This window comes from Bombus vosnesenskii, unplaced genomic scaffold (genome assembly GCF_011952255.1).
Source record: "Bombus vosnesenskii isolate JDL3184/JDL3185 unplaced genomic scaffold, Bvos_JDL3184-5_v1.1 scf7180000013264, whole genome shotgun sequence".
Classification (NCBI taxonomy): Eukaryota; Metazoa; Arthropoda; class Insecta; order Hymenoptera; family Apidae; genus Bombus; species Bombus vosnesenskii.
Genome location: NW_022882924.1, coordinates 32,510 through 54,103, shown reverse-complemented (window position 1 = coordinate 54,103; position 21,594 = coordinate 32,510). Strand labels below are relative to the sequence as shown.

At 35.2% G+C, this 21,594-nt stretch overlaps 1 protein-coding gene across 8 annotated transcripts in view; it reads right to left on the bottom strand.

Moving 5' to 3' along the window:
* LOC117238907 (probable E3 ubiquitin-protein ligase bre1) overlaps nt 1-21,594 on the bottom strand; it is a 31,390-nt gene that overhangs the window by 4,074 nt on the left and 5,722 nt on the right. For 4 of the 8 annotated variants that reach the window (XM_033504109.1, XM_033504117.1, XM_033504123.1 and 1 more), the window contains 9 exons: nt 21,268-21,339; nt 17,889-18,190; nt 16,121-16,458; nt 13,560-13,916; nt 10,836-11,379; nt 9,666-9,763; nt 2,809-2,961; nt 1,736-1,847; nt 251-609 (listed from right to left, as the gene is read on the bottom strand). In XM_033504109.1, coding sequence (XP_033360000.1) covers nt 251-609; nt 1,736-1,847; nt 2,809-2,961; nt 9,666-9,763; nt 10,836-11,379; nt 13,560-13,916; nt 16,121-16,458; nt 17,889-18,190; nt 21,268-21,339 — 2,335 coding nt within the window. Of the gene's footprint in view, nt 1-250; nt 610-1,735; nt 1,848-2,808; nt 2,962-9,665; nt 9,764-10,835; nt 11,380-13,559; nt 13,917-16,120; nt 16,459-17,888; nt 18,191-21,267; nt 21,354-21,554; nt 21,574-21,594 lie in introns of those variants that run through there. The other 4 variants (XM_033504144.1, XM_033504153.1, XM_033504139.1 and 1 more) reach the window with 3 other exon arrangements.

The window sequence follows — 21,594 nt, the reverse complement described above, 5'->3', positions numbered from 1 at the left end:
AAGATATCATAGAAATTATGACACATTTAAAAATCATGGAAATCATCGAGGCAATCGCTAATCGACGAGCTCACTGTAAATCTAATCTATAATTTGATCAATATCCTTTGTTCGATCAAAGACTTTTCGAATTAAAGATATTTTTCTTGAAACTAGGAAACTCGCGGAAAGGACAGCACGATTAGATGGAAAAAGCTTGAACCATATTTAGCGATGTGAAATTATTTGATATATATATGATAAAACTCACTTTTTCGAGGCTAGATCGCACCATCTCGGTGATGGGACTTTGTTTTAGCCTTTGCCTCTCCACTTCCATCTGCATATGCGCCATTTCTTTGGCCTGTGCCAAGGCCATCCGTGCCTCGGTTTGCAATCTGGCCTGTCTGGCGAAGAAGTCGGCTTCGTCGATCGGTGCTGAATTCAAACCGCTATCCAGTCTCAAAGGTGGAAGGCTCAGCACTTGAGGTCTGACTGGCATTTGTTGTTTCTGTTGTTGCTTCGAGTTCAGTGGGCTCGGCGTGGATCCAGGGGATGCATCGTTCTCTGAACACGGAGACTCCGTGTCCGAGGGTGTTTCGTTCATGAAGCAGATCTGTAGATTCATCCCTGAAGAAAGCAATTGATTTTCTAAATGTAAAATGTTGTAATTCTAAAATGAAATTGTACACGCTCATCTACCTCTGTATATAGGATAGATTATCTTCGAAGATATTAATTTGTCTTTATTTTACCTAATTTTGTACTTTTGAGTTTTTGTTTTCCAATCAAGATGCTACACGAACCATGTTTTGCTGGAAATTGAGTTGATTTCATAATTTCTTACTTGGACTTGTTTTCAACCGAAGTAGTATGTAACGCAAGAACATCTTACGTAGATTGCTGTTATAATTATCTACGAAGAGATTAATTGGCTTTTATTTTATTCATCTTTTCGCAACGTCGATCTTTTATTTTATAACAAAGATAAATAATAGCGAGGGAAAATCACTCTATATCATACCTTCTCTCGGGCTCAAGTATAGCAATTTCAATGATACAACGAATCTACTACGTATTATGTAATTGATAAATTTTGTAAGAAGAAACAATATTCTTGATAGAAATACAGTCGAACATATTTCAGTTGATACTAATTACTACTAATTAATTTTCTTAATTCTACTAGAAACTGCTCTCACAATTATTTCGAAACAGTAAGATATTTGTAAGATTTATCTAAAGCGTGGAATTTAGCCTTCCAAACTTATCTTGCGTTTCCATTATTTCCATATTAATCAATAAAATGAAAAGTACAAGCAAGATGTACATATAAATTCGGCGTTATCTCTGCTTAAGCTCGCCTTATTATTTATTTCTCAATAAACAAAATCTCTATGTTATATTGCATAACAATGCACAACCAATTACCATTCGTTCGAGGTGGTGTAGCATTTTCAAACAAAGGATCTCCATGCCTTGAAAAATTATTTACTTCTATAAATAAACATAATTTTATTCTAACTTGAATCTTTCACATATCGTCAGAGTCCGCACTCCACGCCACGCACGCGATACATATCCATAATAAAGTTGATAACCAAACATTAAACCAATAATCATATACCATTGCAGTTATTCGATCGATAATGTCACTATAACTATAAAATTGATCTATGGGTATAAATCGATGCTTTTCCACGAAAGATGCGACTAACGAGATACGCTTCTTGCGAAATGTTCAAGTGATACGGACCGCTTTGCAGCCGCGACTGGAGACTCGGTTTTCTTCCGCGTTCAGCGCGCAAGTCTTCAGCGTCTGGACCCATTGCCAATCTCCTTCGTATCTCTTCGCGATCATTTCGCCGCTGTGAACAAACAGAGAAATCTAAAATGTAAACACGAGGGTGGTAGAAAACCGTCTTCGTGCTTTAATTCTTCCTAATTGCTTTCTTCGAAACTGTGCCTATGCGTGAGAGTGAAGTTATTACCGACATTGACGGTATTTAGCTTCTCTAACGTATACTGTAAATTAGACATTAGCCATTAATTGGAAAGGAAAAGGGATGTTGTCGATAGATTATCCGTTTATTGTACTTTTCTTTATGATTTTTACACGGTGACGAGTGGGAAGGATAGAGTAATTGGTGTTTGCCAATCGAAACGAAATGGATCAACAGTAGAACTATAATGTCTATTAGAAGCGATGTTTATAATGACTTTACGTGATAAGGAACAGCAAACGTCTCTCAAAGCATTTATTATTACGTAAATTATATTACGTACATTACACGTAAATTCGAGTAAAGAATAATTTTTGAAAATAAACCATGTAGTAAATAAAAATGTTCAAAATGAGTACGAATGAATGTATTCTCAAATTTAGAATGTATTTACAAATATTAATATCTAACTATATATAATAAATAATCGTGATTACTAATAGGAAATATAGGAATAGCGAATCTTTACTATTGAAAAATATCATTTCTCTAAAATTTCCATTCTTATTATGAATGGTGCCATTGGAATTCGACTTTTTCCCTATTACTATGAGTCAATTAGAATTACAAATCCACCATGGTTAGATATTATTCTAATGAATCATCTAATATGCCGTAATATGTCATTACAAAATTTCTACACTTGATATAAGTATGTATATTAAACCGAATTGTAGACAAGAAATTGAAAGTAAACCATGATGATTCTGCACCGTAACGGGATTTAAGAACCAACCGTTTCCCTTTAGTAAAATTTCGCAACTAGTAGGAAAAACTATTTAGAAAGGAAGCATTCTTTAGAATGGGAGGTCACCGGAAGTCACACCTGAAAAGTTTCATCCGGTTCTCCCCGCACTACTCTATCGAATCGCATAACGAGATCTTCCCTTTCAACATCTTTTGTTCCGTCGGGCTTCTGTAGCAATAAAGTCGTTCCTTCCGACTTTGGCTGTTCCTTGTCGGTCTCTTTATCGTCATCCTGATGTCCCAGAAATGAAAGTCAATTCAATGTAACGATCGATACGTTTGATTACCACCAATAAAAATGATCAGAATGATATTCAGTCGTGCGAATGGCGACAGAGATTCGCGCGCAAAGCAAAAGGATAGTGACGAGTAATAAGTGATAATGCAATGCTCGATGTATTCAGCAACATTCAACTTTCTTTCCTCCTTTTCCTTTAGCGCTTTGTACTTTTGTATTTTTATGAAATTACACGACGACTAATAACTCGTATGTAATAACATCACGGTGTCGTTTTTAACTACTTTCCAAATGCTTCGATTTCAATTTTATCTTAATTTTATCGCAAATACATATATAAATAAAAAAAATATTTAGATTTGAAATCTACTTCAGAGAAATAGATTTGATTTGATTTGAAATAGATTGAAATAGAAAAGAAAACTACTTCAGAGTAGAGTGCAATTTCATGGAATCAGAAATTTTTCATTTTTGTCCTTTAGGTGGATAAAATACTTTATGATTCGTATTCCTATTCGTATGCTATTCGTATTATTGGCCTTTTTGTATACCCTATTGGATTATAGTAGTACAATATAGTAGATTATAGTAATACATGGACATGTAAAGGTCAAGTTTGTTTTCTAAATGGAATCATATTATCATATATATGGCAGCAATAATACATTAACCTACTCACGTGGGAAAACTATTTATCAGTTTAGTGGATATTTTAATTTTTATTTTGTAAAAGATATCGCATGAAACACATATGCCATTTGTATTTATTTTCCTCTAAGATGTCGGTATCACAGAGACACCCTGTATAAATAACTGAAACGATATTTATATATATTATACATACATATATATATATATATATATATATATATATATATATGTATATATATATATATATATGAACTGTAGTCCTTTTCAACAATGACATATCTACCATGACAGGTTTTAGCGTTTCGCCCTTTTTTTTCGATGAAAAGTTTGAGATTACCAAAAGACGAATAGATCAGTATCCGTATTCTTTCCGTTTCTCGTAGTTTTAAGCCTATCTATGTTTTGTGTTTTCCTAATAATAACAATAAGAATGATTTGCTTTTTACTTCCACTGTATAGTAGAGAAACTGCACCAAGAGGCTGTCTGCCAATAGGACATGAAATCATTTCCGAAAACTTCTTCACAATTTCTTTCAACTTTCTCAATTATATTCCTAGTTATATTTAATACTTAATAATTAACACGTGGTCGGCCCATTTCTTCAATAATTGCCAACAAATGCGGCCATCAAAATCCTTGCGTGTCGTATTTACAAGATATGCGAATGTATTCTTATGTTTATAAAAATACTTTTAAAAACTCTTAAAAAATGCACGCAACACATGCAAATCAAATAGTATTTCTAGAGACAAAATAAACTATCAAAGCCTCGTTTCGCTTATTTATCTTTTTATACAAATATCATGCGTTTGCATAAATGTCCGCAGCTTATCGACCACCTACTTATTCGTTACTTATCGGTATTCATATTTTTACTTTCTACCTAGTTGTTATATCGCTATTATACATTCACTATTCTACGATCCTAACATTAATATTATAATATTATTTTATAAAACATTATTTTTAAGCACATTAAGCCGCAAAACAGAGATACGTACGTGTATATACATACGTGTTTAATCTATCGCCATTCTTTCGGCTGATAACTGATAATGTATTGGAGGCTATGTATGTATATCTTACGAGATCGAAGTCATCGTATGTAAATGTGTATAGATCCGTGACGAATCGGGAGTCCTTTTTATAATGTTTTCTTGCCTTGTTGCTACTACCCATGTTTTCAAGATTTTGCCCTAGTTGTTCTTTCACGTTTTAAGCTTTTCCGTCAAGCTTTTTCCTTGTCAACTGTTTATCTCCACAAGAACACCATACGCATTTTTCCTTCACTCTGTTTACACAGTCTCATCTCCGCGTATCATTAAGAAAGGAGTTCAACAGGCGAATTGGGAAACTATTAACATTAGTGGAAGGAGAAGAAGCCGACAGATTTGACAGACCCGTTGATATTTCTTCGTTCACCATGTCTATAATAGGTGCTACGTCTACATGCGCTCGCGCGCGACAATAAATTCTTCCTCTTGCTCGTATGCCGGAGAGTAATAGCTCGAGAGTAATAGATAAATGGCTTCATCGAATGATTTCTTATTCGTTGTATGCGCAAGGCACGAGAATAAAAATCCAATTTTCTTGTGTTATCTATCGGTTACTTTCTTTTCATTCATTCATATGTCAGAGACTAATTTTCCGTCGACATTGTTCTCAAATTATTCATAGTCATTCTCATTTCTAGCAAGGATTAGCTTCGTCTTGGCTCTACTTAAAAAATGAAAGTCTAACAATAAGGTAACGTTATAGAGTTAATGAAAGGTAGTAACTATGGACATTGAAAGCGGATGAAGAATGCTTAATCGACAATGAATTTAAAATCAATTTTCTCGGAGTACGATGTAATTTCCTCTGAATATGATTTGCAAGTGATTGGTGTAGGTCTGGTGAATTACATTAAACGTAGAAGAAGAAACGGATCTAAAAGTCTTTCTATTGTCCTCTCTATATTCAAACATGTTGAAAAAAATATTGAAATATCGTACAAGAATACTATTTACTATTTAGTATCGATATCAATAACAAATCTGCCTTTCTAATCTTCTAATGTACATATATAATGTAAGAGATGTAAATATGTTTAAGATATCAATTTTAAAATCTAAAATCTTAAAGCTACACGCCACCTACTAAAAAAGTAAACAGAAAAGGTCTTTTCTTTTTTCTTTAAGAAGAATTTGATGATATTTTGCGATTCAATTTGCAATTCGATCGATATCCTCGCTCGTTCCCAACAGTTGGGCTTTCCTTCTATCGATGTCACAAACGACTATAACGCGTTTGTTCACCTCGGCAGACACTGTGGCGCGTGCTTTCCATTATATATAATAAAAGGCAGACGAACAACGTCACAAGACGCTATTAGATACGAGACCGTGTTTATGATGCAAATGAAACGTAAGTATAATTTAATTACACGCGCCTTTCGATTTATGACGATTCGATCTATATTGTAGCATCTAGAGATGACGTAAACTGCTACTTGTGAATCAAGAGTGATTCGATCACGTTCGTTACCGATCACGCTGGTTCTTCACAGTGATTTGCGATTTTTCGTAATCGCTTCTGATTGGCGAACAGCATAACCGTTCTTTGCAAGCATCACATAACCCGTATGTTTTGTATCAACGATATTTGTATCAAGAATTTTGAAACCGAAAGGATAAATTCAGAATTTTAAGATACTGACATAGGATAGAAAAAAAAGGCAAAGAAAAAAATGAATAATTCCTCGTTTCGAATATTAAATAAAGTAAATCTAGACAGATAGACGAAGGAAACGCAGCGTAATTTTAAATTAACGTTATACGTAGATATTTTTGTACAAGCTATATCGAAGTATTTTATAAGAAATGATCACAGACAATCAAGATGAAGAATTACGATCACAGTGAGCAAATTCACTCGAGATAACAGAAACACGTTCATAGTTACGAATAAAGCTAGATCAGACCATAATCGTGATTCTGCAATCGCCGTAATAAATCATAAATCATCAAATGTCAGTGATTTTGCACGCCATCTCTAGTAACATCGCCAAGCTATTTTCCTCGCGAATACTGATATTCAACATAACCTTCAAAAAGTATACGATCTATATGATTTTCAGGATTCTTTGATCAGAATGTACAACGAATCACGATGAAATCAATTTTTCGCTAATAGTTACACAGCATTACTAAAGTAAACCAAATTGTCGAAGAAGATCACGAGGACACTGTTATTCAAACTTTGTCGCATTTATCACGTCAAGAATATCAATTTCTCCTTTGACCGTCATAAAGTAAGCCGCAGCGCCAACGAAACATCGTTCCGCGAGTAACGGATGCGGAAGAAGATCCAACTGCCGACGATTCGAGTGAAAATAAACTTTATACACTGTTTGCCGATGTTAGACGCATTTAAAGTTTAGTAAATTTCACATAGTTTGGCAAATAGCTGTTCGATCAACCAACGAAGCTTTTATCTCGAGTCACGATTCACTGTCGTTCATTGTCGTTCATAGAGACAAGATATTTTTTCTAGCTTTTTACTCGTGATAAAACAGATCGGAAACATGGAAAGATACTGGAGTTTTTACGACGTGACTGGACTCGCGCGAGACGAGAACAACACGGGACTGGCATAAAATGAGTCAAGTGAGCGGCGAACCGATCTTCCGGTAACGTTTACTCGAAGGAGGTGGTAAAGCCGATGGTGCCATTAACCGTCTACGGAGGCTGAACTATCTTTTCACAGTGTTCGGTGAAAGTGGTTAGCTTATTTGATGCGCGAGTGTTCCTGTTTATTCACGTTTACAACAAGGAAACATTTAGTTTATACGGTTTATTCTTGATCAATTATACGGTTTAAAGTTCGGCAAGTAGTTTCGACTTTTCACGGGAAACAGGAGAGAGAGAGAAAGAGAGAGAGAGAGAGAGAAAACTATCAGCTATACGTCGTAAGACAAAATAGCTCGAAATAAGCAATTTAATTCGTCTGATACGACGAATGATTAATGCAAATAGTTGGCTGTTTGAATATTATTCGAAAAAATCAGCTATTCGGTATAATAATTGAAATTTAATTTAAGAATGATTTTACCGCTAATGTATAGTATTTTCTATTAGCTATTGTATTACTTATTGGATATTATTATTTGATTATTCCCCGATATATTTCTTTTGATTGATATTGATTGATTTAAAAAATTATAAACGGCAATAGTAATTTAGGAAGTGAATTACTGCTTATTCTATTCCGTTATTCTATTAATATTTAACGTAATAAATAGACATAGAGTATCGATCAAGCAAAGAGTTTATTTACTAACGATTTCAATTACTTTAGAGAATAATGATTCAACATTTCTCTCGAATGCCTTAAATTATTATGCTTTTATAAGTATTTCATAGGTATTGCTTGTCCTTGTTAGTTCTATAATCGCACTTGCTTTTCTAAAATCGCAGTTCTATTTGTAAAACGTTTGGTATTTCGAAACAAATCTTTTGATTATCACTGCTAAAGATGGTATATGTACCTTCACAAATTGTACGCAAAATGTTTCGCTTGACTGCTCACGCTCGAGTACTCTTTTCACCTACGTGAAACCGAAGGTGAAAAGGATACGTGAACCGAAGATGTTAGAGAGTTAGTTGCACCTCGTCAAAACTGGTTTATGGGTAGTACGAAATCTCTTTCGATGCATTAGTTTATGATAGATCAGTCGTAATTATTTTTTTACGCATAAATTTGTAATATCAATACGAATGTAACGGCGAAATAACGCAAGTATTCTCCGCCACTAACACATCGATTTGTTTGATTTTATACATAAAAGAAAAATAAAATATCGAAAAGTAATATGTGCATTTATGCATGCACATACGAGCGATAAATTCTTTTGAAAAATGTCTTTATCGTCTCCATTATTTATTTTCTCTCATAATTTATGACGCATCGTTAAGGCTACTCGAACGTTTTACGTGCTAAATAGTGTTACATTCTATCTGACATGACGGTTGCATTGATCCTCTTCGTGGCGACATCCGTTTCCTGCTCCCCCATTTCCATACAATGGACATTGCGCCGCGCCGGCGAATATAGATCGTCTGTGCATTTAACGAGACTCGCTATCGGGACCCTGAAACGAGGTCCCAAGCCTCATCGACCTCGTTTTCCGCGTCAATAGTCAAAAAATTACTCGCGCGAAACCCCTCGTCCGGAATTACACGGATTTTCTTTTCTCTCTTGCAAGCAGCCGATCGAGTGCCTACGCGCAAGTGAAACATTCTCTTTCACGGATTCGTTTCCTTCGCTAACTGTTTCACCGATAAAGTAGGTTAAACGGGATTTCCCAATTGTCATTTAAACTCGACATAATTCTTCTTGTTCCCAAACAAAAAGAAAAGCTAAGGAGAAAACCTGTATTTCTTTTCCATTTCTGAGAAATAATTAGGTTAATTAATGTTCGAAGAAAGTTTCTCGACTAGTTAAACAAACTTTTGCGTTTTCTATTTCTTTGATTTTCAAATAGAAACATTATGGTTTCAATTAACGAAGATATTCCACAATTGAGAATATACTGGCGACTTTCCAGTTTTTCGCTAAACCAGTAGTTGCAACAATTTTTATATCGCATATCGCGCCTAAACTGAGATCGATATCTATCTTTGTGTACGCCTATCGCATCCTTTACAGTTTTATTTACAGCGGTCGACATTTATAATTACGAGTATATCTCGGCCTTTGACGATTCAATATCGTCGCGTGAACGTTCATTGAATGTTACCGTATTATCATCTGTCTGTGAGAACATTGGCTAGCCGAATTTATCTTCCCGTACAAAAATTACGCGATCGTAATTAACGTAATTAACAGTTGCACGCTTACGTTCGACGTTTCGTTACTTTCTATCATTACCCCTTCTACTACAATTTATTATTCGAGAAATACAACCGTTAACATACCTCGTTTCTCTTGAATCGGCCTTGTAACGAAAACGTTGCTACGCACGACACCAATGCAATTAGACATATGTAAAAAGGTGTTTACTCACTCGTCGTTCTTCTTCGCGTGCAGCTCTCAAGTGAGATTCGATCGCATCCAGATCGATCTTTGGCATCGCTGTCTCGATATTGTAGACGTCGAAGCCACCTTACATGGAGAGAAGATCGCATGAGATATCGTTACAATCTTAATTATGTAATGTTAAGTTATTGCAAGTCAACCATCATAATTATTTCATTTCTAGGTTTACTATTATGGTCGTAGCCTTTTTACATTTGTCACCGAAATATTATGTGTATAATATGATATATAGTATACGTATACATAAAACATATACATATAATGCATGATAGATAAGCGATCGTTTGAACGAAAATGAACAAATGTACACAAGTTGAATTAAGAAAAGAGCAAATTGACATTTTTATTACTTTCTTTTTCTAATAATTTTTGTTTTATAAAACTTATTTTATTACTATCCGACACTACGATACACACACCACATGACACTACGATAAAATTTCCATAGGATAAGCGTAAAATCTTTCTTCCATGATAATTTGCTCGATAAATGGTTAGTAATCCGATCTATTAGTAAATGTTATTTGTTCTTAATACGCGATTTTCACATAATAGAAAAGATATTTGTTACCATCGTAACGCTATCGATTTACTAACAGAAATGTTGATAAATAATCTCCTCCGTTTCATTTGATATACGTATTTTCCTTTGTTCATCGATAAAGAAGAACTTGGATAAAGAAAGAAATATGCATATTTGATATTTACTTGAATAATTCCTCTTTTTCTTCAATTACTGGAAATTGAAAATTAGCCAAAGGAGCAACACACAAGCTATTACGTATTGCAATTATAAATGATATCTGCGTAAGGATTGCTGAATTTGACAAAATTTGTCAAATATAATCCTAGACTATAGATACAATATAATGTGTAAAATTATACGTTATAATGTGAAACACGATGTAAAAAATGTTTTGAACATACTCCCCTTAAAAGAACTACATCTATAAAAATATAATCGTAAAATACGTGTAGAGAGAAACACGATACTTGGATAAAAAGCTAAAATATTCAATCTTCACCACTTAATGTCGCAGAAATCTTATTTATATAGACATTATCACATATAACGTATACATTATTATATGTATTATATATATAATAATAAGTTATAATAACGTTATAATAAGTATACCTGGTCCATTGTCCGCATCAGCTCTTCTCTTGTCCGGACGTTTCTGTGGGTTCGCCGCTCTTAACTGTTGCAACTGTTGCTGTTGCTGTTGCTGCTGTTGTCTGCGTTTCGCTTGATTCCTCACCATTTTTTCTTTCTTCTTGGTATCCGCGCCCGATGCTTCCGGAAGATCACGGTCCAATAGCTTGTTCGTATCTTGCATGTCGTCTTTCGTCATATTGCTCGTGGGAACAGAGGATCGCGTGGACGAGTGAATAGGATCCAGTGCCTCCATAGCGACCACGTCTGGTACCGGTTGCACGTACTTCTCGAGATCGACCCCGATATCACGGCCGATGCTCGAGAGCAGATCAATCTCCTCGAGCTTCGTGTAGGTGGGCTGCTCCTCCGGATAACTGTCAGTGTCGGTATTGCTCTCCGAGTCGTCGTCGGCGGAGTCGCTCGACGTGGCCGTCTGACGGTTGCCTATTTTGGAACGGGCCTGGTGAGGCAACTCCTTTGCCTCGCGTATCAGGTCGATGTGCTCCACCACGATATCCTCTGTCTGAAAAGACAATGCTCGTTAGCCGCTTCCTTTTGCTTCACGGACAATGGCATTGGATGCATCGGACGTTTCTCATTCGATTTTTACCGAGTACCTTTGCTATTTATCGTAAACGCAATTCCAGTTAAATTTTCATTTTCTCTTTTATTCAACGCTATGCATCGTACGAAGAATATTATATACATATAGCATGTGCGCTAGTAGTACACTAGTAATATGTACACTGTTATACACGTATCGTGTTATACGCTTGAAAAGCGTACTCTTTAAAATCCGCACTGCATGTGACTTGAATTTGAATTAGCACGTACTCTTACAATGGGCGTGTACGTGTGCGACTCAGAGACAGATGCGGGACACGATTCTTTGGTTTCTGAAAAATTGAGTATCGCATAATGCAATACGATATAACGCAGCACAATTTTATTAAGAAATTCGTAAAAAGTAGAATCGATTAGTTTGACTTTGGATTACGAGTGGCCCGATTCGTTTAAAGCGCTTTATTTATTAAAATTTACATAAATTTTAGTTATGTAGAACTGTTTTGTTTTCTTCTAACAAAATATTAGAGTTCTGCTACGTATATCTGTTACAATATTATGTTTATACGTTATGATACAGTTGGTAAAAATTTTTGTAGTTTTTATTTCAGAATTTACCCACGATCAACAGCGAATATATTAAATTATTGGAAAACGTAAATATCAATTTAATTCGTGAATATCAATTGGTCGAATATTTGTTGGAAAGTGGTATTGAATAGCATTTTAGTGGTCTATGCAATAGATATTTGCCGCAATATTAGCCAATATTCTATCTGTAATATAACCCCAATCAGTTTGATTAATTGTCATTGGTGCATAATGGTTAAATAGTCATGATTTCGCTTCATCTATGATATTTGTCATGATATTTTATATTCTAATATCGCAAGATCTTTCATTTAGATAGTTCCCATATCGCTTAGAATCTATCGTTTAGAATAGAAAATATATTCACGTTACGATGGAGTGGTTTGCGAATGTGTAAAACAATGCAATTGAAATGGCTTCAGAAAATTACAACAAACTTGAGCAAACAACTATATAACACGAAAATAATATCACGATAGAGATATAGATGACATAAAATAATATACCTCATAAAATAATACATATAAAATAATATATAAAGTATAAAATAATACGATATCGAAACATGCTCATGATAAAACGAGTTTTATCAATTTTTCAAATTTTCCCTATCGTACGAATAATTGTTCTTTCTTCAAATAACAATCTGTATAACAGTGGATTTTCATTCCGAGTTTATTTTACAACTTGTTCTATGTTCTACAGCACGATATAGTCGCGAAATTCATCGCCTCTTAGAATATTACTAACGCTTTAACATGATTTCGTGAAATTAGCCTGATTAGTCCTAAAGTTTGCGGAAATTTCTGATTAACGTAGTGGTGTAACTATAATACATACATGTCGCCAGTCGATGCCGACTGACGCTGTTTTAAAACCAGGAATGTAGTGTGAACTCTGTTGAATACATTGATGTGTTCTGCACGCGTGTGTGTTCAGTGCGCAGTGCTGCGCAGTTATTAGTCTCGCACATACACGGACAGAAGCGTGACACAGACGGTATAAAGCGAATTCTCGTTAATCTTGATTGTTCGTGCTTCGTCGCAACAGAAATCGTTCGTATTACAGTGATCGCTCTGTAGTATCACTGCCGCTTTGGAAAATTCCGACAATTAAGCACTTTTCTTAATCTCTAGCGTTGCGAGATTCAATGTGAACTTGTAATATAAACATCGTAACGTAATGTCCGAAATGACATACGATTTACGAGAAGCTGGCAGATGTTAAACGACCAAAGTTAACATTTTTTCCTAAGAGATATGGCTCCATTACGCGGTGTGTTATCGAATTATAAATTGATTTTAACTTATACAGATGAGCGTTTATCATACGTTTAATACAGAAACAATGTTAGTTTATTAGAATTGAAATTATAATCGCAATGTCGAAATAACAATATCGTTACAACACACATGTATTTACATGTATATCTGTATTTACGGGTCACATAAATTCTTCGAAAAAGTTACTTCGAACTTGCTTCAATAAATCAATAAACTTATTCGATATGAAAGTTTGTACATGGATGATAGAAAGCTGGAAACCCACCTCACCGACCTCGCTAGTCTTCCCCGAGTCTGGTATTTCCTCGATCTCCGGAAATTGGAGGATCTCCTTGACGCTAGTCGTCAGTTCGACGATCTCGACCTCGACCGGAATCTCCCGTTCCTGATTCTTTTCCAACACTGCCTCCGACAATTCCGTAATGTCCTCTGCGACTGTGTTAGCAAGCGCCTCCTCCGGTTCTAGCACCGTCAAATGCGTCTCCGCTTCAACCACGCTGTTCACGATATCCGATTTCGGCGTGAGGATCTTTTCTTCCGTTCTAGAGTCTTCAACGCTTTTCACGTAGTTTATACATTTCTCCGATGGCGGCACCACCGACTCGTACAAAGATGTTACAGTCTGGAAACAGAGTCGATGCGTGTTTAACCCTTCAGTAACAAGTCGACCAACTACTTGCATATAGTCATTATATAATCGGATCGTATATCGTACAGACCACAGACGGTTAGTATAATACATTTGAACGGATCCTAATGCATCCCATATGATTACGATGATACATGGAAAGGAAATAAAATACGATGTATATTGATAAGATAATATACATACGTATTAGCCGAATTGGTGAAGGAAAACTGATAAAATTGTAACAATGTCATTTTTCAGGAAATGACGCGAAGCAATTTCATTTATGCATATCTCTGATTAAATAACGAGGAAAGTGTTTGCCGTTGTTGGAAAGAAAGCAATCGTTGGTATATTTCAGTCACTGTTAAGTCTTAGTCAAGTATTAGTTGCAAAGGAATGTCGTTGAACGCCATTGACACATTCACATTGTTACTGACTTAACGTTATGACTTTTCATAGCTATGCAGTTAAACTTACAGGTAACTTACAGTTAACTTACAGTTTAAGAAAGAAAAATTTAATCTGCAGAGAAACTATAAACAAGCTCGGAATTGGAAACGAAGGGAATTGGAATATAATTAAGAATTCCTCTGTTGAACGTATTTTGGACCAGTCTGAAACAAAGGCGGCGTTTAAATGAAAGCTGTAGCTAAATTTGAAACGCGTGAATTTGCTTAATCAATATTAGCTGTGACTCTGGTTTCCAACTTTAAGTTTCTTATTCCGTTTAACTAAGCTTACTTGGTTGTTACTCGATACATTATTCGTAGCGTTGTCTAGCCTCTATTTCAAAAATGTTCATTTTATTAATTATCTATCCAAAGAAATATTTTTGTAAAATATACCTTTCTGATTAAATAAGCTCGTTCCTAATTAAGAATTTTCGCGTCTGTCTATCACAAACACGAATTACAGCATCGTTTAATAACCGAAACATTCCCACATGTTAAAATTGTTTATAAATGAAATATATATATATATATATATATATATTTATTCATTTATTTATTTATTTATCTCTTTTGAAAAAAGTGTCTCAAAATTTCGCAAGTGCTGAAAAATATTTGAACACTTACAATTAGTTGTCTTTGACAGAATATAGTTTAATTACGATATTATGTACGAAAGGATCTGAAATTATTTCATTCTATATTATTGTTACTATAGCTATGTATAATAGAATGATCAAATTGACTTGTAAAAACTAATATGCAATAATAAAATTAGCCAATTGTCCAAGCTCATATCCAGCTTGTTGTTTGGAAAGTTCGTTGTTTTCAGGTCTAAATTATAAATGGAACAACAAGATTCTAATTTCGAGTAATAGTACGTGAAACCGACGGATACATCGACAAATCGCGTATTTAATTTTAATATAACGCCGTCAGTCAAACATTTTGATAAATAATATAATAAGGATATAATATATGCTGTTCCTATTCGTGAATTTGCCATTCATTCCTATATTTTACAATTTATATATTATCTTGTATGCGTATTGTAGCTTCGTTGGCATTTTTCAAAAGGGTACAACTTATATTTGAAACTTAACTACGATTTTGATAATTGTACTTTTAAGTACAAGAATAGCCCAACAGACTTTGATCGTTTTCTTTTATAAAACACAGAAACAAGTTTTCAATTCTTTTCTATGTACATGTATGTAATAGTTACTACAAAAGGTTGTTGCACGTACCCTTATCTTTCAACGAGACGTTTTTTATATGAACGTTTTTAGTATATGCCAAGTTGTACAAAATTTAATACACTTGAAACTATCTAGTTAGCGTGTATGTAAATGTTACGATGAATAAGATAAATAAGATTTCACTTTGGACTTTTTGAAAAACAACCAAGTTATGGTAAATTTTATAAATCGATGTTGACTAGATCGACCAATCGAACCTAATCCATGCCTACAGTATTCGATCATTGTCCTTTATTTTGAAAATTACATTTTGCCAAGTATTGTATAAATATCAAATAATAATAAAAATAAAGATAATAATTGGAAGTAATTTCACGATGTGCACCATAAAAAAAAAAAGAAAAAAAAAAGAAAAATATCGCTCGCTACATTTCATCCTCCTTTGTTCACCTTTACTTACAGTCCTTTAAGCCCTTTAATCAGCTTCCTCGATGAGTATTCATTTGCTAAACAACGAACAATCAAAATCCGTAAGCATGTTATTTACCTGTATATTAAACTTAGGTTTCTCATAAAAAATCTTCCTCTCATTCCTTTGACCGCACAAATGATTGATGCTGTCTTCAACGTTGTTGTTGTACTCGTTGTCGTTCTCAGCTGGTCTGGTGTCGATGTCGTTCAACCTTGTATAATCGGGACAGCTCTCGTGTTCATCCTCTGTCAGATCTGTGTCCGATAGAAGAGAAGGCGCCAGGTGTTGAAAGCCAGGATAGTTAGGGTTGACGATACCGCGACAACCTGAAGGCAAATTTCCCTCCTCGGACCAGTCAGACCACTCGGACGGTGTCAACTCGTGGGACGAGTCTTCGTGAGAGGAGTTACGCCCTGTGGAATTTCATGCTCGTCGCACATTGCCGGAATACTGAATAATCGTAGCGTGCCACTGACTGACTCATCACAGCTGCACCAGACGCCCCTCACCGGGGATTTCATTGAATCGTTTCATTAAATCACACGTGTTGATCTTAAACATTCTCACATGGTTCGAATCGCTGCTCTGGCAATTGCAGATATACATGTAATGGCTGTTTGTAAACTCTTATACTATTACTAGTATTCCCTACTATTGCACTATAGTAATTAATTAATACTAATTAATTAGTAAATTAGCCGAAAGTGCTGGAAATGCGATTAGTGAATTGGCAATGTAAATGTAAGGAAGATGTAGATGTCAAGATGTCAAAAAGCTTCTTGCTCTTCATTCCTTTCTTGTTTATGTTAGCTAATTACATACATACGTGTGTGTGTGTGTGTGTGTGTGTGTGTGTAGAATTAAAGTTCAACTAGAAAATTGAATATTTAATATGGATGTTACATGATCTTAAGGTATTAAGATAAAGAATTTGGAGACTTGGAGAAATATTACGAAGTGCGATAATCTGCTGAATTTAAGATATAAAGGATTACTGTTAAACTAAAATATTCCTAAATATTTAACATGTATATCTTCGCCGCAACTCTTAACTGGTTTCCAACTTCATCCCATTTCTAATATTATTTTCAAAAAGATGTAATTAGTCAATCTACATATGTCTGTCATATCTCGCTGGTATAGACAATAAAGAATACAAGTTGATGATAATACGATGAGAATTCCACTTTATCAATATCATGTAACAGTCACGCATTAATTAACATTCCAACTTATTTGAATACTTCTATTTTGAAAAGACTGGTCTCGACTCATATCGACGGTAAAAATCACATAATTTTCTAGCGCAACGCTTTTCCGTATATTAAATCATTGTTCTTTGGATGATTCTCGAGATTCGACGATGAATTGTTCCTCATATTTTATAAAAACAGTTCATTATTAATCTCTTCCCATAAATTTCTACCATAACCAGCATTTTCGACAGAAACCTAATCTTCAGTCACAAAGCATTCAGCCAGGATGACGATCGCAGAAACTGAATGAAATTCATCGCAATCTCTTTTTTCGGAATCATAAAAAAATCTGCATTTTCACAGCGCTCATAGTCATCTTCCAATAGAATCTTTTACCTAAATCGTCTTTGCTACTCAAATTTCGTCCATTAAATCAAGTCCATTGTGTATCTGTAGAATAATACGACATTAAAGTTTTGCAAGGAAGATGACAGAACGCAATGGATCAACGAGTTATGTACTTGTCATTCTGCAAGGTACATCGTCCGCGTGTCAAAAACATTCCGTTCGTCTTCTACTTTGATCGAACTATCTAAACTACACAAACCATTTATAAAATTTTTCTTATTTCAAAAAACAATGATTACCTTCGTAGTCGGCCAAACTCTCCACGGAACTGTTCCTACAGATTCTCGGAACTGTCAGGTTGTTGTTCAAGTTGCTGGTTTCGTTGTTCGAGCTATTGGTTTGCACGTTTTCGCGGGTGATGGCAAACGAGGACCACGTGGTCGTGTCTTCGGCGACGCGAAAATCCTGCGCAACTTCCACAACGAATTCGGTGTTGATTTGGTGGCTCCTGGCGACCGTATCTACGGTCGTCGACGAAGTTCCGTTACGATTTCCGATCTCCTCGACGATCGGCTGGCTCTGGTCGCTCCTACGTAACTGACTGCGAGTGAGACAGAGAAATAAGTCCAAATGGATCGATACGTTCCGTTAGCCGTGGCCCGTACGATCTATAACGATGCAAATATAGAGGCAGCACACCCATGTAAGATGTCTGCAAGGTGGCACGAGCTACACTCTGCTATTTCATATCGCTCTAATTTTGCGAATAATCAAATTTGCGATTACGAGCAACTAATTCAGCTTTATCGCGCAATACTTTATTTACTGACTCTCTTGAACCTCGACGCGCGATTATCGTTGCTTTTTCTTCGAACGCGTTTTATATTTTAATTACATTATAATTAGAATAATTAAAATATTTTTGGTAAAACTTGATAAAAGCTTACACATTACTCGATCAATCGATATTATTTTACGAAACAACAGAATAATTGTTATCACTTGACGTAAGCGGTGGCTAGCTTAAAGGAACTAACGTGCGCGCTCCCGCCTGTGTATATGTATTGCAAAATAAACAAAAGATAAGTGCTAGATTTGAGTTGGATTTAAACAGGATACATATCAGTAGGTAGTGGTATTGACAGATTTATGCGAATATGTTTCGTGAAAACAAAGCGGGATCACCGGTGATACGTTTAACAGGAAAAAATTGTTCAAGATTTCAACGTGTTTTGACGTGTCGAAAAATCATTGACATCAGAGATGAAGTAACTTTTTTGCAGTTTCATTTATATGTGTGTATATTGTACATATATATACAGCGTCCCGTTTGGAAGTACGCGCGCAATTATTTGCCAAACTGTATCTAGTTTAAAAAATGGTTTAAAATAAAACTTACTGTTAACTAACTGTTGCTTTTTATTATTAAATATCATATATACCTTAAACGGATATTGATTAAAATTTACTGAATTTTTATTTTCTCACTTTGTTTAAAAAATTGCGCGAATTACTTATTCTCAAAGCATACGAAAAAACTGTTTATACTTCCTGTAAATGACATATATAGTGTATTTTCACTTCCTTTTGGTATTTCATTTTCTTCGTCCCACTACTTTTTCTTTCTTTCTTTTATGTTATCGACACCGCTGTCAATTTCCCTATATAGACAAGTCAACAAATTTTGTTCAAAAATCAATCAAATATTAATTCTCAATTCTATTTCAACTTACTTTCTTAATAATGTCAGAAATTAACCAGCAACATTCATCTTTCTTCCCTCTTTTATTAAGAGGAACAGATTTCTATGAAAGAGATTAATTCATTGATTGGAGAAAGTATGTACAAATATGTATCCACAATACCAGTGCAAAAGGACGAATTTTTTCTCTCAGATCAAACAGTAGGTGGTCGTTAAATTGAGTTTCGAACGTTAGGCAACGCAGAAGGGCATCGGTCAAGCTAGTTTTCGTCGAATCTTTGAATCAACCGAGGAAAGTGATTAGTGCGTTACTGTGCAATTTCATTGCCATGGGATCGTAAAGACAGAGACAGATGTATGCGATGGTTCGACCATTCGTCGTTAGAACACGAATAGACTATTTTCTGTCCGGTCTCTCATAATCTCGTACACACGGCGGCCACGTTTTCGAATATTAAAAAGGATAACGTAACTCTATCTAATAAAGGCAACACACCATACTAAAGAAAAGAAAATTACTATTAATTTCGCGTAATCGCTTGCTAAGGATATGTACGATCCTTACGTCTAAGGATATTTACAGGAGAGAATTATAAAAATTATTGAACGACCAAAAAAAACTTTGTATTCGCTAACAAGGCACGTGTAACTGTAAAACTGTTTTCTCCAAAAACTCGTGTCTTGGGGGGGGAGGCGATAGGTTACAAAACACATGCGGCACAATCATTTATTGTGGTCTGTATGTATAGTATATGCGTGTGAGTGCGCGTGCGCGTGCCTGTATGTGTATATGTGTTTGATGCATTTGGAAAAGGTTGAAATATTTATAAATGACAACATCGATAAATTAGAATCTAAACGAGGTACATAATTACTTTAATCTCGTTCTACTTTCTCATCGACATCGTAAGAAGCACGAATATTTGGAATGCGTGAATAAAATGGAGATAACAAGAGAGAAATAATAAGAATGAATACAAACGAGTATATGTATATTATATGTATACGGTAAACTCTATGAAAAGGGAACCGTTTAGAGTCAACACTAACCTTATGGTTTTTCCTTTTCAGTTAAATGCCTTGGCATTGCTAATAATAAGGCACGGAATAAATATTCTACGATTTAGACTAGTTAAGTAACATTTAAAGCTACTCGTTGCTAGATCAGTGAAAGCTACGCCGTTAAGCTGTGAGCTAATTACTAATTCTACAAAGAATTATCAGCTACTCTACTTAACGATAATAAATAAAGAAAAGGGATGCAGTATTAAGTGAAACGTGATTAATCGATATTGAAATAAATATTGCACTCAAGTTCATGACGATGCTATTCACGTGAATCTCTTAATGTTTCACTTTACCCTCGTAATAATATTCATTGAAGAACAAAAATGCAAAATAATTAATTTCATGGGAATTATCACAGCGATGATTAAACGATGCTAAATGACAATTTCAAATTAAGCGCAACAACATTAAAAATGTTGACGCAACAAAATTAAAACCAGCCCGAAACGTAATAACGAACACCTCCTAAATTTTTCACTTACAACAAAGTTCGTATCTTTGATCGAACAAATAAAAATATAGTCAACCTAAAAGAAATCGATAAAAAAGATAACAAGATAGAAATTTCGATCTAGTTAGCGGGGAAAGATGGCAAAGAAGCCTTATTATTCGTTTAGAAATTTCCAATTAGAACGACTGAAAGAAAACTTTTTGTCGCACGAAATACTATCACTGTTCACGGAAACCTTTAAACCACTGTTTAACCTTTTTCGTGAAAAAGCTCGTTTCGAACGAAAGCGACCACGGCGCAACGACACGACGATCACGATCACGATCACGATTACAATGAGGATCACGATGACGACCACGGTGATGAAACGAAATTGTGCGATTACGGAACGGTGAAGACGGATCACGAACATCTAACTAACCCGGTTTTGACTCAACGAATTTGCAGTTGCACTTACTTGTTGTTCAATCCTCCAGGATGCAGCGGTATCGAGACGACAGCCTCCTTGAGCCGCATATCGAATCTTCGTCTGAAAACACAGTTCCAAGAGAGACTGGTTGGTTAATCAGGTGGATCGAAAGGATTCTTTCTGCTTTTGCACGATAAAACACGATAAAACACGATAAAGCACACACACACAAGCACGCGTGCACGCACGCACGCACATGGTCGCGATATCCATCAATCCCACGGAATCATTTCATTTCACTGTCGGAGCGAAAGAAGAAAAACGCTGGATCGAACCTATTGTAAAATGACCAATAACTCTTCTCTTTCCTCTCTA